This window comes from Setaria italica, chromosome I, assembly GCF_000263155.2.
Source record: "Setaria italica strain Yugu1 chromosome I, Setaria_italica_v2.0, whole genome shotgun sequence".
Classification (NCBI taxonomy): Eukaryota; Viridiplantae; Streptophyta; class Magnoliopsida; order Poales; family Poaceae; genus Setaria; species Setaria italica.
The window spans coordinates 9439555-9457426 of NC_028450.1; the positions used below are offsets into that span (position 1 = coordinate 9439555).

At 45.7% G+C, this 17872-nt stretch overlaps 2 protein-coding genes across 4 annotated transcripts; both read right to left on the reverse strand.

The window, feature by feature from the left end:
* Positions 1-242: 242 nt before the first annotated feature.
* On the reverse strand, positions 243-4087 carry LOC105914065 (probable terpene synthase 3, chloroplastic). The gene is made up of 4 exons (XM_012844697.1): positions 4008-4087; positions 1023-1161; positions 629-877; positions 243-518 (listed from the first exon to the last, which is right to left on the reverse strand). Exons 1-4 carry the CDS (start codon positions 4085-4087, stop codon positions 243-245), a joined length of 744 nt encoding a protein of 247 aa, XP_012700151.1.
* A 1589-nt stretch (positions 4088-5676) lies between these two features.
* On the reverse strand, positions 5677-9264 carry LOC101779235 (terpene synthase 2, chloroplastic). 3 transcript variants are annotated; one of them, XR_001163435.3, is made up of 8 exons: positions 8986-9264; positions 8552-8777; positions 8058-8436; positions 7600-7851; positions 7290-7428; positions 6907-7155; positions 6075-6796; positions 5677-6005 (listed from the first exon to the last, which is right to left on the reverse strand). XR_001163435.3 is itself a non-coding variant. In XM_012844124.2 (7 exons), the coding sequence occupies exons 1-7, from the start codon at positions 9163-9165 to the stop codon at positions 6521-6523; spliced, it is 1701 nt and encodes a 566-aa protein (XP_012699578.1). In that variant the 5' UTR covers positions 9166-9264; the 3' UTR covers positions 5946-6520. The 3 variants fall into 3 exon arrangements, 2 of the variants coding, with proteins under 2 accessions (XP_012699578.1, XP_004952082.1); XM_012844124.2 differs by having other exon boundaries at positions 5946-6796; XM_004952025.3 differs by having other exon boundaries at positions 5946-6796; positions 8058-8433; positions 8986-9263.
* Between the last annotated feature and the right edge of the window lie 8608 nt (positions 9265-17872).

Below are 17872 nucleotides of genomic sequence, written 5' to 3' on the forward strand. Positions count from 1 at the left end.
AATAAGGACTAAGGACTAATGTTTAGTTTTCTACCGGTGTAATTTTTAGGATTTACCCTCTTTGTTCTCTTAGCGTCTCGTAAGGATTAATTAATATGTATGATGGTCTGATGCAATGGAACAGAGATTACTTGAGTCATTTTTTACAGAAAGAAAAATCAAAGAATGAAGCGAGCTACATTCCTTGGCGTAGATAACGCCTGACGGATAGGTTGTTCTCATCGATCACAGTACGTAGTTTCTCAAAGCAGCAGCATCCTCGCGTAGTCCTCGAGAACAAGGAGCCGACCATCCTTGTCGTACGAGTACATGATGCCGACCATCCTGGCGGCGTTCAAGGAAACCTGCGTGAACCTAGATGCGAAGGTCCTCCTGGAGAAGCACTCCCTGTTCAGCTCCTCCCACTCCCTCGCGATCAAGCCACGCATATGTTCTTCGGCGTCGGCCTGAGTGCAGCTAGGGTTTTCCATCAGGTAGAAATCCCTGTATGATCCGTCCAGTCCTTCCTGTGCTTCATCCTGCAAAAATCCATGGATTTAAATTTGCTGCTAAATTTTTACAGTCATATTGTATTTAAAAATTATCTTAACAAGGATATGGTGAAAATATTTAACAATTAATTGCTGACCTCTGCACTGCCCAAGTCATCCCAAAGCCTGAGGATCTTGGCCGGGCAAGAGATGATGGAAGGGATGTGGTCAGCGAGCTCTGCAGCTTCATTACTTTGATCATAACCTAGCATGGCGAATATGTGCGCTAATGTAAGCGGCACTCCTGAAGTGACAGCACCATTTCTCAGGTAGTCTTCTGCGGTAGGAACCTGATCGGTTGCCAGCCATCTTGCCTCTACCATGAATCCATCAAACAGCACCGCCCACTGCCAAAAAAAAGGGTAGAATTTATTGTGTTAATATTGTGTAAAGCTCAGCAATAGGACATCATCATAGCTAAATTTTGGGCTACAAATTTTTGGTATGCGGATCAAATTGAACAAGTTTAATGGAAACAAGTTTGTAGCATACTGCATGTCTGAGATGATTGACGGGATTGAATCCACGCTCCTCTTCTACCATATCTGCGATCTCATTCGTAGTGGCGTAAATAGCCTTGTAGCATGATCTTATGCCACTGGGGAGTGAATCAGCAGCCACAGTATTCCACCTGCAAATCGTATTTTGTACAATGTATTAGCTTATTGCAAACTAATTCTTATTAAAATCAGGATGTAAACCAACTATTTTCGATATGTACGCAAGATCACAGACGACACTGGAGGCACGATATTTGTTGACGAGGTTCAGTCAAAGTCTACATCCTCAGGACATGACTACCGGCGTTCCTCCCCAACCCACAACACCGATCGTTCCAGGGTCCCGACAATATGCCACCTCCCCTGCGAGCCTGTCGCTATATCGTCATGATTACAACAGCGGTCGTCCTCTTATATTTATGAGGAACTTGGGTTACAAGAGTCCGACACATACCCCTACCGCTAATACAACTCCAAATCCAAACGTAATCAACTAGACACAATATTCGACACAATTCTAATACCCATCGAGGTGAAAGCAGAGCCTCCAATTTACAGGGAGAGAGATCGAGGCAGAGTGTCCAGGGCTCAGATAGATGCCGTGTGTTTGCATCACTGCATGCATTGCTGTGGTGTTACAGTCCAAATCCTGTAGAAATCGTCGTAATTATTCGGTCTCTCTGCCTGCTGTATCGCTCCAATTTGCACTGTGCTCTCTGAAGCCCATGTGGAAAACGAGAGCTGAATGCAGCATCGATCAATTATAGGGCAACTCGAATGCAAATGAAATGCTGACTGTTGGCTGGGTACGTAATCATGCCGATCGCCCGCTTCCCATGACGCTGTTCATTCTCTTTTGGATGTCCTGGCTGTTACTGCCATCGATGCCGAAGAAAAAAAGATTCCCTGCCATTTTGGGCCTTGTTCAGTTTCCAATTTGGGAGTGCTACAGTTAAGATTTTGCTATAAATGCGCAACTGTGGCATTTCGTTTGTATTTGTGAATTATTGTCCAAACATTGACTAATTAGGCTCAAAAGATTCATCTCGCAAAGTACAACAAAACTGTGCAATTAGTTTTTGATTTCATCTACATTTAGTACTCCATGCATGTACCGCAAGTTTGATGTGATGGAGAATCTTCTTTTTACATAGTGTCAAATTTGGGATTTTGAGTGGGACCTTGATGTCCTGGCTGTTACTGTCATCGATGCCGAAGAAAAAAAGATTCCCTGCCACTTAGCCGATGCTGAGAACACCACAGGCGCACAACGTCTGCATAGATGCTCAAGGGAAGGTGGACCCGCGTGCGCTGTGAGACGGGCTGGCTGTTAAATCATTTTTTTTACTGATTCAGCATCGGTTCATCGACATGCCTCGCAGCCCAGTTTTCGGTTTCAGGATCGCCCCCTGCAACTGCAATGGCAATCACCGATGCTTGGTCCTTCTCTCTCCTGGTTCAAGCATCGGTAGGCACCAACGCTGTGGGTAGTCTTATAGGCACCACGGTTTCACTTCGAAAAAGAACATGTGTTTGAGATATACTATGCCCATGTCCTAATTAAATTATGAGTACAAAGGGAATAGATGTAGTATGACATTGATGTGTTTGTGATGTGTTGTTCCCTTCTTTTGTTTTTTTCCTCGTATGATTTTTTTTACTTTTTTATGGAAAATGCTGAAATTGTTACTGGTATCTTTAATATGAAAAGGAAAAACATCATTGCAAGTTTTGTAATGCATGTAACGTTGATTAAGCTCACTCTAACACACGTCGTTCACCGCGATCGCTTTAATTTCTAAGTCGCCTATTGATTCCTTCCTGTACAGATTGGTAGTAGTCAGAATGATAATTGACGGGATTGACTTACAAATAAACTACCAATTGATTTTTTAAAAAACTCAGAATTATTAAAAGAAGTCTACAAACTATACATGGACGCTACATTTCTACCCACGCATATATGCTACTCATATCTCAATTTGGAAGACATGAATTTTTTTTTTCAGGAAAAAAGTTCCATTCTGCATTCCAAATTAAATGAAGCCTATATATGTTGGTCAAATTTATGCATCATTCCTCACAAGTTATATGACACGTATGCATATTATATGTTAATTCTTCTATAATTATCTCTTCCCTTTACTGAAGTTGTTACCAATAATTTTTCTATAAAAAAGAAATTAAGAAAGAAAGAAAAATATTCTTTTTGGGTATCTGTACTATGTATGACTGAAAGCGTAACAGGGTGAGTGAGACTATACACACATATGCATAACCTGTGAATAAAATGGAAGTCTCCGCGAAACCGTGTGAGAAAGATGTATGTGGCCGGTGTGGGATGGACGGTGCTGGTGAGTCATCGTACGTACTAGCTGTAACTCGTTTGTTACATGACATGACAAGGATCCGTCTGGGGACAGGGAAACCGCCATTGCACTGGGAACGCAGTACCTCGATCCAAACTTCCTTTAGTACCGGTTGTGCAATAGATATTGCTATTTTGGTACTAAAGGTCCCGGGTCAAATAACTGAGATTAAAGGGGACATTTAGTACCGGTTGTTTATACTACTAATTTGGAGATCCCACCCGGCCACCCCGCGTCACCATCGACCACCCTTCCTCCTCATCCCTGCTGGCCGCCCTTCCTCCTCGTCACCACCGGCCGCCCTTCCTCCTCGTCGGCCGAGCCTAGTCCCGGCCCTCATCCCCGCCACTCCTGCGTCACCGCCGGCCACCCTTCCTCCTAGTCAGTCGAGCCTAGTCCCAACCCTCGTCCCCGCCGCCCCCGCGTCACCACCGGCCGCCCTTCATCTTCGTCACCACTGACCACCCTTCCTCCTCGTTGGGCGAGCCTGGTCCCGGTCCTCGTCCCCACCGTCTCACCTTCCCCGCGACCCCCTCACCTAGCCGGCCACCCTTGCGCCGCCACCCCTCAGATCTCATCGCCCCAGCCGCGTCTCCGAGCTCTCCCACCGTGCCGGCATGCAGATCCGCACCACGCTGCAGATCCCGCTGCTCCACGCGCCATCGCCCGCTATTGCTCCACGCGTCATCGCCTGTTGCAGCTCCCCGCGCCGTCGCCTGCCACTCCCCCACCGCCGTGCTATCGCCTCACCTCGCCCCGCCACCACTCCTCACCCGCGTCACAGTGAGGGGCAGCCATGAGGGGAGGAGAGGGGTGCCTAGAATGGGATCCGGTGAGGAGCGGACCAGGGGAATAGAAGGGAGCAGGAGAGAAGGGAGAGAGAGGGAGGCCGTTCAGGAGAAATTAAAGAGGGAGAGTCACGAGTGGACGGAGAGGAGTGGACGCGTGCAAACTTCAATCCAGTGAAGACCAAATTTTGGATCCCCACCCACCAATTAGTACCGGGTGAGGTGGAGCCTCCACCCGGTACTAAAGGTTCTCAAGCACATTAGTACCTGTTGGAGGCCTTCAACCGGTACTAATTTGTGACCTTCAGTGCCGGGTGAAGCCTCCACCCGGTACTAAGGAGGTCACGGGGGACTCCTTGGGGACTCGCCGTTAGGTCTGGTACTAATGCTCACATTAGTACCGGGTCAATACACAACCGGTTCTAAACCTCGGGACGAATGCTCAGTTCTACATTAGTGTTGTTTGATGGCAGTTTGGATTTTGGAAAATTTTATTTGTACCCAGCCAACACAAAAGTCTGATAGATCCTCTCAATAGCCGTACCAAGATTCATCAGCAATCATCTTTGAACCTATACATTGATCTCTAAGTATTAGTCTTTTTTCCTGATACGTACTTCAAGAATCAGCCACATAATTACAGATACCATCTTACTTTCTCTCCTCTGTTTCGCAATAGTAGCCTGGAACGCTGCATGTGGCCAGGTTGAATGGAACAGGCTAGCACCTACAACAGATTTAGGCCATGATGCGTATATCAAGAGTACACACACTGATGGTCAAGTCCGTCAATGGTCGTCTCGCCAGGCTTTGTGTGGCTTTGCTCCATTGCTAGCTGCTATTTGGTATGGTTAAGTCCTGGCCGTAAGCCCGTAACGAGACAGGCATGTGTCCGGCCGGCCAGGAACGGGAGAGAGATCAAGGCCAAGGGGGGTTATATTGATTTTTTTATTTTTAATACTGATTAATATAGCAATTACAAAAAAAAACTTGGTTTTTAATACTGATAATATAGCATTGTCGTCTATGTAGCAGATGAAAATCCTAATTTCGTCCATTTGTAGGACGGTAACTATATTTCGTCTGCTTTGAGAACGAAACCTTTAGAATTTTGTCCATTAGGTACACGAAAATGAATTCGTTGTCTGGATAGATGATTTTGCATGACAAAAATCTTGTGCCAACCGTCGTCGCCTGTGAAGAAGAAAACGTACGCTTGAGGAACAAAGCGGTAGAGTAGGTCAGTATTTCATCCATCCCATCGGTCCGATGAAAAAGGACATGCCCACAGATATTTCATCTCCTGATAGTACGGAAATATGTTATATGTTTTCGTCTAGCTAGTGGTCCGATGAAAATAGCTGGTTTCATCTGTTGATTTGTTGTATGGATGAAATTTCAATTTCGTCTCTTCAGTAGACGATAGAGATACATTTTTGTACTTTTTTGAACGCAAGGGTTATTTTTATAATTGCCATATTAACTAGTATTAAAATAAAGAAACTCGGATTATATTCAGGAGCCAGATCGACGACGGCACGAAGCTATAGCTGCTGCAGCAGCAGCAACTAATAAGCGACAAATCAGCTGGTACGGTGTCGCAACTCTTCCGGCCCAACGCGCGCTGCCCTATAGGTCCACGTGTGTCGGTACAATGGCGACCAGCCGAGTCAGCTGCACGGCACAGCGTGCAGTGTCACACACATGCTGGCTGGCCTATCACACTGGCTCCTTTCTTTGGAGGACCAGATCAGACCATGCATGAGACCAACCTTGTATTCAGACGACATGCATTATTGAGGCGTCGCGCAGCCAAACCTGTAATGTATGCATGTATGTCAGGGTTGGTACACGGGCGCGTCAATACACAGATAGATACATGCATACATGGGAAATTTGTCTGCCCATGTGGTCGACTCGCGATACGGCTTGAGGAAGCACATCGTCCTCCACCCTTGCACCCAGTACGTCTCCCTTGCTCAGGGACATGAAAACGATGGCCTAATGTGGCTGCGCTAGCCGCACATCCATGCACTTCCTTGCTCAGGGGACACGTTTGTTATTGTACAGTATATACTACACATGCATAAGATTCTTGCACATTTTGTTCGACCTACTAGCTGGTCCTGAAGGCAGATCTGAATTTGCATGGTCCTAGCTGGTCCTGCACTGCTGCTGTCTCCTGAACAAATTGCCACTGCACGTTTGGTCGTACAAAAAAATACACTTGGAATTAGCAAAGCTTCTCACTAACAAGTTAAGTGTCACCTAGGTTAACTTGCAGATCACCCATGACGGATAGGTTGTTCTCATTGATCACAGTACGTAGTTTCTCAAAGCAGCAGCATCCTCGCGTAGTCCTCGAGAACAAGGAGCCGACCATCCTTGTCGTACGAGTACATGACGCCGACCATCCTGGCGGCGTTCAAGGAAACCTGCGTGAACCTAGAGGCGAAGGTCCTCCTGGAGAAGCCCTCCCTGTTGAGCTCCTCCCACTCCCTCGCGATCAAGCCACGCATGTGTTCTTCGGCGTCGGCCTGAGTGCAGCTAAGGTTTTCCATCATGTAGAAATCCCTGTATGATCCGTCCAGTCCTTCCTGTGCTTCATCCTGTAAAAATTCATGGATTTAAATTTGCTGCTAAATTTTTACAGTCATATTGTTTTTAAAAACTATTTTAACAAGGATATGGTGAAAACATTTAACAATTAATTGCTGACCTCTGCACTGCCCAAGTCATCCCAAAGCCTGAGGATCTTGGCCGGGCAAGAGATGATGGAAGGGATGTGGTCAGCGAGCTCTGCAGCTTCATTACTTTGATCATAACCTAGCATGGCGAATATGTGCGCTAATGTAAGCGGTACTCCTGAGGTGACAGCACCATTTCTCAGGTAGTCTTCTGCGGTAGGAACCTGATCGGTTGCCAGCCATCTTGCCTCTATCATGAATCCATCAAACAGCACCGCCCACTGCAAAAAATAAAGGTATAATTTCTTGTGTCAATATTATGTAGTATGACATCATCATAACTAGATGGAGCTACAGATTTTTTTGATATCCGGATCAAATTGAGAAGTGTAATGAAAAACAAGTTGTAACGTACTGAATTCTTGAGATGATTGACAGGGTTGAATCCATGCTCCTCTTCCACCATGTTTGCAATCTCGTTCGTAGAGGTGTAAATAGTCTTGTAGCATGACCTGATGCCGCTGGGCAATAAATCAGCAGCCTCGGTATTCCATCTGCAAATCATATTTTGTACAATATCAAGATGGAAACCAATTATTTTTAATATGACAAAATTAATAAATGTTGAAATCTAGAACCAGTATTCATATTAACTTATTGGCAGCTACTACATATGTATCAAATTAAATACTGTGCAACTTTGAGACTGTTACTTCCAAGCTTACATTTTTATTGCCTCAGTGAAAAGGGAGAGCTCCTGTGGTGTGCCAACAAGATCAAATATGTCATCGACAACATAGATAAGTGCGATTATCTTTGTGGTCTCAATGCGGTATCTGGACAAGGAGGATCCTTTTCTTTTCTGAAAGGATGACAAGGAGTATCCTTGGAAGGTTGCCGTGGTCCACATATACCACTTCAGCACCTGGTCCCGCACCACAGGTATCTCATGAAACAATCCTAGGTCCATCCACCATCTGCATCACATGAATAAGTATCTCACAATTATAATTCATAAATAATATGTTATCACTCAATCTTAACAAAACAAAAGCTGGAGTGTAATTTTTTTCAACGCTTTACGGACGTAAATTACTGATGAAACCGTCATGTCAAGTGAACTATCACAAGACCATACGTAGTACATGCGAGTAGATACACCAAAGAGTACTCATTTACTTACCCTTTAACCTCCTGCATTTCTTTCTGATGCAGCCGTTTGTTGAGCTGGAACTCTGAAATTGCTAGTTCCTCCATTGCAGTGTCCCTGGTGGGCAGGGTCTGAAGGTAGCTGAGGTGGTGCCTGGCCTTGTACTGCATCAGGCTCAAGTGGTAGGGATGGTCCAGGGACTGCCTCACGTAACATGCGAGGCCTGGCTCCAGGTACCTGATGGCAGATGCGAGGTGCTTTCTTGTGAACTCCTTTGCTTTGTTGAGTGATGCTTCATCTCCCATGTCCAGGTGTGACATGTCATGCAGGCTCAGGAGGCCCCTTATATCGTTGCTAAGAGCAATCTTGAACTCGCCGGTGTCGTCGGTGAACCTCCTCAGAACATCATCTGCTACACGTAATGGAAACAATTTAAACCACTTTATTTGGCCATCTCTGTTCTGTTTGAAAATGAAGAAACATGTTTGAAACGAGCTGAGAGATTAAGTCTCTATGTTTTTACCGACCTGCTGAAACATCATGGCCGGCCTCTCTCATGAGCCTTAACGCAAGGGTTGCATCGAAGAGATCATCGCTGTGGATGAGATCCATGCAGGCGCCCATGGCGCTCTCGATCTCTTCCTCGAAGTAGTGGTCGATGCAGAGGCGCTTGAGGTTGTCAATGGTGGTAATCATCTCCCGGGCGCTGCTCCGACGTTGCTGCAGAATCTTCTGTATGCTCGTCAGGCCCTCCTGCAGCAGCAGGTACGTTCCATGCATAGTGAGCAAATGACGTACTTAAGTATATTTTCCAGAACACATTACACTTTCAGTAACAAAGTCAGTAGATATATCGTCAATAATAAAATTACATTCGGATTGTTCAGGTTAACAGTAATCACAGTTCATTGAGGAACACAAGCAAGGAAAAAGATCAGTAGCTCGCAAATAACTGAGCTACCTGCTGGAGGTCAAAATCACTGATGGGCAGCAGCGCTTTGGACGCCGCCACCAAAGGGCGGATGGAACCGCCTCGGGGGCGGCCTCCATGTTCGTTTCTGGCGGCTGCCGTCGGCGAAGCTGAAAGGAGGAGAGGCTCAACGGAGAAGAGGGAGAAGGTGCGTGCAGGTGCGGCAGCCATTGCTCGATCCAGCTAGCTAGGTGTATGTCTTTGGTGAGTGCAGTGTGCTTCGGTGTGTGTTCAGTGTTCTTGCAGCTTGCGAGTGAGATGTACCGAGGTGAATGCAGGGCCTCCAATTTATAGGGGGAGAGGCGGCTCGATCGCTCGTCTCATCAGCTCAGATATTCCTATGCAGCTAGCTATTACGCACTACCAGAAACTGAGATAATGCCGAGTGTTTTTACATTTGCCGAGTGCAAACTATCAGGCACTCGACAAAATACATGTTTGCCGAGTGTATCTACATAAACACTCGGCATTTAAAAAACACTCGGCAAATAACACGTTTGCCGAGTGCCACAAATAAAACACTTGGCAAATAGCGACGATGACACTCGACAAAACGGCGCACTCGGCAAATCTATATCACGTGACAAGCACGCGCGGCCGCCGTTACGTAGCGTGGCCGGCGTTTGCACTTTGCCGAGTGCCCGTTAGCGGCACTCGGCAAACCGTAACTTTGCCGAGTGTCGGTCCCAGCGGTACACGGCAAAGGAAACCGTTTGCCGAGTGTTTCCCGGCGGCACTCGGCAAAGGAAACCGTTTGCCGAGAGTTTTCTGTAGACACTCAGCGAAATAGTAATTTTTTTCCTCCCCTGCCCTCCAAACTTTTTCCACTCTCCACACACAACATGTGATACTACATGTTCAAATTTCATATATTTGTGGATCAGTTTGCTATATTTAATAAATTTATAGCACATATAGGATTTTTTCGGTTACGGGCAAATTTGAGCTGCAAGTGTTTTAAATAATGGAATAAGTTCAGTGGAAAAATCCTATTCATGTTAGTGAGTCCACTCTGGGGCCTTACCCAGAAAATGAAAAGAAATTTCGAACATCTTGGTCATAAAATACGACCACAAACGTGTGGTCCAATGATTTATAAATTCTAGAAAAAACAAACAAACTCTGAAAATCACGAGATTTGTCAAGATCTCATGATGTCATCCATGGAGACTTTGGAAAAAAATTGAGAAGGTTTCGCACCTTCTGTCACGTACGACGCTAACAAATCGGAGCATCTCGAGAGAATAGTCTAGAAGTTCAGAATGAACTGTTAAGGTTTGGAGTCAAAGTGACGGTCGAATTAGAGTTGGACTTCAAAACTTTTTGTATAGGCAATGGACAATATAGATTGGTTCCTTTCAAATTTTGCGAATTTTTCGTATCCGTTTGATAATTTTAATGTATTAACTCCAATTATAGATTTTAAATTGAGATAAATTAAATTTAAGCTATAACTACCTAAAATAATGGAACAATATTCATAGAAAAATCAAATAAGTATTGTTAAGTGAATTTGACCATGTTTTTTGAAGTACATCGGAAAATTTAGTAAAGCACGTTAGAGAAGGTATTTATACATGAAATATAAAAGAACTTTGCCGAGTGTTTTAATTTTTGCCGAGTGTTTTTGAAAATACACTCGGCAAACTCGCATATACCTTTCCCCAGTTGGGTAAAAAAATATAAAAAAAAATGTTTGCCGACTGCTCTGGATCTGGGCACTCGGCAAAATGTAGTTTGCCGAGTGTTCTGGATCTGGGCACTCGGCAAACCCTGATGCCGATCCACCCGGCGGCACAGTCTCCTCACTCAGTGAGCCACATTTGCAAATAGTTTCCCCGCCGCCGCCCTGCCCCGTACGCGCCGCCGCCGCACCCGTCGCCCCGCGCCTCCGACGGCCCTGCTCCGGCTCCCCTTGGCCGCCACCCCGCTCGGTGCGGCCGCCCCTCCCTGCCCGCGACCGGCGCTGGCCCGGCCGCCCTCCCCTGCCCGCCACCGCCGCCGGCCCGCCACCCCTCGACTGGCCTGCGCAGCTCCGACCGGCCGGCCCTCCGCCTCGGCTCCTCTAGCCGGCGCTCCTCCATCGGCGTCCCTCCACCGGCCGACCGCCCCTCTGCCCCGGCCGCCACCGCTCCCCTGCACCCGGCCGGCTCCCTTCCCGGCCCGGTCGCCCCTCACCTGTCGGCGGCCCTCCCCCGGCGGCCCTCCCCCGGCCAGCCCTCCCCCGGCGGCCAGCGCCTTGTAATTCTCTCTCTTTTGAAATTAGAAATTAAGAATTAGGAATTAGAAATTAGAAATTCTATTTTGAAATTAGGAATTAGGAATTAGGAATTAGGTATTAGAAATTAGAAATTAAAAAAATAGAAAAGGACTTTCTTTTAGAAAAGATAGAGAGGTGGTATTGTAAGGACTTTACTTTTAGAGATGAATTAGAAAATGACTTTATTTTAGAAAAGATAGAGAGGTGGTATTGTAAGGACTTTACTTTTAGAGATGAATTAGAAAATGAATTTCTTTTAGAAAAGATAGAGAGGTGGTATTGTAAGGACTTTACTTTTAGAGATGAATTAGAAAATGACTTTCTTTTAGAGATGAATTAGAAAAGGACTTTGTAAGTTAAAATCCATGTCAATATAATGCTATTGTACCAAACACTTGCAATAAATGTGGTTGTCGGCCATCGTGCCGTCTCTTTGGTGAGAATGTGGTTGTTGGCCATCGTGCCATTTTTTTGGTTGCAGGTTTTGGAAAAACCTCCCCATGCAGGGGAGGTGCTGCCAAAATTTCGACTGAACAATACAATGTTTCTTTTCTTGCAGGATAGGCTCACAAGGACCGTCCTCGACTCGTCACTTTGCAGGATAGCAAGGTGAGGCATCTTACACTTCTCTTTTCGTTTGATGTTCGTATATAACGTAACCTAGTTAGGCGTCTCCCGTTCGAAAGAGATATGGTTGCAAATATGCAAATATTTGCATATCTATAACCGTATCTGTTTCGAATTGTCCACGTTTTTTGGACACCCTGAGGATGTGTCGGTGCGGTTAGTTTCCATGCTCTACTTCGATTCGTGACAGAGTTTTGGTAGCACCTTCCTGTTGTTCTCCGGATACACAATCTCCGATCCTGGATGTGTATTTGGAGAACAGCGGGGAGGTGCTGCCGAAATTCTATCACGGATCGGAGTAGGGCATGGAAACTAATTGCACCGACACATCCTCGGGTGGGATTAGGACCTATCTTCACCTATTAGACAGTGTAGGAACACGTAGGACCTATCTTCACCTATTACTCGCTGTTATGTTAGAGGATGGATGACCGTGAGTGGATGTACACGGGCCGCTCTAGTCAGGATTCATTGACCGATGAATGGATTGAAAAGACCGATGCATTCTTGGAACGGGCATTTGCCAGGGTCAAAGGGGCTAGTGTCACTTGGTGTCCGTGCAGTAGATGTGCAAACATGCGTCGAAGAACCAAGCTAGAAATGGGCAAACATCTTGTGAAGAACGGATTTATGCCAGACTACACCATGTGGATCTACCATGGTGAAGCTGATCATGGAAGAGACGAAGTGTTAAGACAATGCATCGAGGAATATGATGATGATGACTATCATGAAGCACAGTTCGATGAGACACGTAGGGAGGAGGAGCAAGAGGCTACTGCAAAGGCGTATTACAACATGTTGTCTGCGGCACAGCAACCCCTGCATGGTCATACCAAGGTTTCTCAACTTGATGCCATTGCACGCCTAATGGCCGTGAAGTCCCAGTTTAGCTTGAGTCGAGACGCCTTCGACGTTATGCTGACTGTTTTTGGCAGCCTACTCCCGGATGATCACATCTTGCCAAAGAGCATGTATGAGGCACAAAAACTCCTTCGTGCGCTTAAGATGCCATACGAGCAGATACATGCTTACCCGAAGGGATGCATCTTATTTCGGAAAGAGTATGCGGAGGCTAAGTACTGTGTGAAGTGCGAGTCGTCTAGGTTTCTGGAAGTAGACTCTAGTGATGGTCAGAAGAGGCAACTCGCAATCCCCGTGAAGATCCTACGGTACCTTCCTTTCATACCGAGGATCCAACGGCTTTACATGACAGAGGAATCCACGAAACAGATGGCATGGCACAAAAACGGACGTCGATACAATCCTGAGAAGCTGGTACACCCATCCGATGGTGAAGCCTGGACAAGATTTGATGTGATTTATCGTGAGAAATCTCTAGAGGCTCGTAATGTACGTGTTGCGCTAGCAATAGATGGGTTCAATCCATATGGAATGGTAGCTGCCCCGTATACGTATTGGCCCATATTCGTTATCCCCCTAAATCTCCCCCCTAGCGTCCTTTTTCAACGATAGAATATATTTTTGTCGTTGATAATTCCAGAGCACCCGGGGAATAATATGAGAGTGTACATGGAGCCTCTGATTGATGATTTGGTCTATGCTTTGGAGGAAGGGGTATGGACTTACGACCGAGCTACAAAGATAAACTTTAAGATGCATGTTTGGTACCATTACTCCCTGCATGACTTGCCGGCATATGGGATTTTTGTGGATGGTGTGTTCACGGGAGGTTCCCATGCCCAGTTTGCAAGGCTTCTCTGAAGTTCATTTGGTTGATGAAGGGTGGCAAATATTCTTCGTTCGACAAACATCGATAATTCCTCCCTCCTGACCATCCTTTCAGACAAGACATTAAAAACTTTACGAGAGATGTCGTAGTTGAAGACCTCGCACCGGAGATGATGACAGGAGCCGTGATTCATGCTCAGTTAGACGCTCTTGAGCTTAATAACAATAAAGGTGGTTTTGTGGGATATGGCGAGCAACATGCTTGGACTCAAAAGTCATGCTTGTGGAATCTCCCCTATTTTCATGACCTTCTTCCGCATAACATAGATGTAATGCACACTGAAAAGAATATCGCCGAGGCAATTTTTGGGACAATTATGGACATTCCTGACAAGACAAAGGATAATGTTAAGGTTAGAGTAGATCAAGAGAGGATATGCAACAGACCAAAGTTAGATCTGGCAAGTCGTGGAGGAAGCCTAAGGCTGATTTCGTCCTGACGAGAGCCCACAGGAGGGAGGTACTGTAATACCTGCCATTTTTAGTCATCAAAGTGACTCTGAAGAAATAGAAGCAAATCATGAAGAAAAGGAGAAGAAATTGGCAAAAAATCAAATTCGGGTCAAATTTGACCGAAATTTGAATTTTGAATTTGAAATTCAGGAAAATTGAGCAAAAATGTGGAATGGAAGTGTGAAGGTGATTAGAACTTGAAGATCAAGCTTTAGGACGAGATCTGGTACCAAATGCTTCAAGGAAATTTAAAGAAAGAAATTGAAAACCGAAGTCACTCTTCACCGTCCGACAATAGGAAGTTCAGAAAAACAGCAGCAGAGTCCATTTTGGAAATTAAATTCCGACTAATTTTCCAAATAAGTGGACCAAGACAACTACATAATGATGAAGTGTGGACTTTGGACAATTAAATTCAGGTGTGTTGATCAATAATAGTAGAGGGAGCCATTTCAAATGGAGGCCTAAAGTCAGCATCTTGTCACGGTAAACTGCACCACTGAATTTAACTAAGTCTGAAACAGCAATATATGGCCAAGTTTGGAGCCGATTTTAGAGAGATGTGGAGTAAAAGGTGTACATGTTTATGGGCAAAATGGAACCCTTGGATGTTGTAGAACGCAAATGGAGAGAAGTTGGACTGGAAGAGAAGGATTTGGATCACTAAATTTATTTACGAAGTAGGGTAAATGACCCTGTCAGGTGACTGACGAACTGAATGTCTAGTTTCAGAGAAATTCAGACAAATGAAAGAAAGGATTCAAAATTTGACTATACTAGGATGATTATCTCGGGTCAGAGCAAAAATAAAACTTGGAGAGTCCAAGTTTATCTACAACATTGCTTAAGGGACCGTGAAGCCGTCGGATTGCAAATCGACCGTGAAAAGGCTCTGAAGTTTCTGATGAAAGAAGAAAGGGAGGACGGGTCATAGGGTCGAGCTTGACGTGTCGCCGCTGGCGCTCTCGGTCGCCCGCCAGCGCGGCAGCTACGCCACCTCCTTGCCACGCGAGTCCCTAGCTAGACCACGGTGTCGCCCATGCGTGCGGTAAAACGTTCATATATCTACTGCTCCCGCGCCGCCCCTTTTACCGCCGCTCTTTTTCACCGCCGCCGCTCCTTCTGTCCAAGCTGCCGCCGCCGGGTAAAATTCTCCCACCACACCGCAGCTCCCGTCGATTCCTCTCGTCCACTCCTCCACAGATACCCCAGCTACACCCTAGTCGAGTCGTTGTCCAGCATCTTGCCGGTATACCCTACGCCGCCGTTGTTTCTGTCCGCCGTCGCCGCACCTCCTGCTCACGGTGAGCACCTCTTTGCGCTTGCTCTCTTTCTTCTTGGGTAGTCGTAGGCGGGTCCTTGGGATGCTAGGAAGCCGTAGAGGAAGTCGTCGGGGTAAGTTAAGCCATTGTCGTGCTTCGCCACGACCGGCCGTAGGCGCCGCCGCCCGCCGCCGTGGAGGGAGTAGCTCCGGCCATCTCCCGGGGAGCTGTCGCCGCGCCCGGGTGTGCTATGGCATGGGGATGCTTCCCCAGCCTAGCCCCGTCGCCGGTGGGGCGCCGGCCGGCGAGCCGCGCCGCCCCCTGTTGCGCTCGGGATTTTGGCAGGAGGAAGAAGAAGGCGCTGGAGCCGGGCCCGCGCGTCAGTGGGGAGAAGGGGAGAAGAGGAGGCAGGCCGGTCGGGCACGGGCGTCAGTTGGGCTAGCGTTCCGGAGGCCCAAGAAGCTGGGGCGGTCGGCCGTTGGAGAAAAAGGCCGGAGGCCCAGAAATCCAGCAGGCCGGCGTTGCGGGAGAAAGAGAAAAAGAAAGATGGGCCGTCGGGCCGTCGCCGGTTGGAAAAAGAAAAAGAAAAAAAGAATCGGCCCAGAAAGCCCGTTAGAGGAGGGGGTAGGCCGGCGGGTAGGGTGAATAGGAAAAAGGGTGGGTCCGCGCCACGGGCCCAGCGCAAGAGAGAGGGGGTAGAGTAGGGTCGCGTGAGAAAAGTTGCCGGGGGTGTTTTTCGGGAAAAACTAGATTTCCTTTATAGAATAATTAGTTTAAATCCGAATCTCACCATTTAAATCACAGAAATTTCTAGGAGTGTCCAAAATTAGTGAAACCAATTTTGTTAGGCTTGTTTTATTTTCCTTTATGCATTAAAATTTTTATACCCTAGAAAAATAATAAAAATTTGAGTATTTATTTAATGCCTTTCTTTTAAGGTATTTAAATAAATACTTAATCTTTATTAAATGCATAAAATATGGAATAACATTTTCATAATTACAAATTATTATTAATTCATAGGAAATTAGGTTTTAAAGCTAGAAAATAATTATAACATTTTCTAAAAATAAAAGAAAAGGCCTTAAGTAAGGATAATTAAGGAAATAAAAATTGTGGGCTAATCTTTTCAGGTTTTTGTTTGTTGGCTTGCAACTTTATCATGATAAATTGTATAGTCCTTGTTGGCTTGCAACTCTATCATGAAGGAAAGTTGTATAGTCTTATATTCAAAAATTTGCATTCCTAACCCCTGCATGTGTTGTGTTATAGACACCGAAGCACCAGAAGGAGATTTCTCGGATTATTCAGAAGGATCTCCGGAATTTGAGGAAGTCTTTGAATTGGTCCCTTGCGAGGCCAACCCTTCGGACAGTGCTAACTTTTTTAGCGAACAAGGCAAGCCCCGGTGCATTATCCCTATTATTTTAGAGTCAATACTTCATGTGTCCAATTATTGGTTATTTGCTATATGTATGCACTAAGTCTAGAAGTTGTTTGAAACCCATTCTTATGCATTATCATACCTTTTTTTAAGGACATCTTTGCCACTTGTTCAAACCTTTAGTAGATAACCCAAATCTAGAATTGCTTAGTTGGTTTAATGCTTGGTTTACCAACCTTAAGGTGAAAATTTTGAGTCATGCATGTTAACTATGGAAAGATGACTTGGAAATTAAGAAGCGGACAGAAGCTAAGGATGTAGTTTTGTCTGCTAGATTAATCTGGTTAAGGCCCGATTCGTTGTCTTAACCTTTGATCAAGTGATAATCATCTGATCACTTACTGGGTATGGGACCAGTAAAGCCCAGTAGATTAGTAAACTCTCTGATCGGGAATACTTCGTACCCGCGCTTGACGTGCTGGAGATTGGCAGGGGCGTAGCCTGAAACTCACATGGTGATTGGGCCAGACGTGGGGTCCCATGTGGGGGTGCGTCCCTGGGTCCGGGTAGTCTTATTCCCAATCATTGGTTTTGCTAATCGAAAAGTCTTTACGTACGACCTGGACAGTCGTATATAGCTGGTGATCAGGGTACTCTCCTGCAGGATGTAATATGATCCAGATCGCCGCAATTCTCGGTTATGAATGCACTTGATCACTGTTGAGCATCATAGCATAAATTCATGAATGTCATATCTTTCTGATAATGTTTGGTGTATGACTTAATACCTTGTTGTTTGCAAATAATCCTTTATCATCACCTAGTATGGTTAGGTAAAGACTTAACCCAAGTAAAAGATAAAACTAAGGTCTCACTTGTAGTAAGCTTTTTGGCAAAAATGTATCAGCCAAGTACACTGAAAAAGCTATCATGTACTTCCAAGAAAAACTATTATAATGGTTAGTCGGGTAAGACTTGCTGAGTACCCCGTACTCAGGATTATCCCTTGTGGCTATCTTTTCAGAAGCACCGCCGGAGTCCACTGAGGAGGAAGCCCCGAAACCCTAGGGTATTGTAATGAGCCTCACAATACCCTTAAAAGAAGTTTTATAATGCTCATCTCCACCGAACCGTTTATGT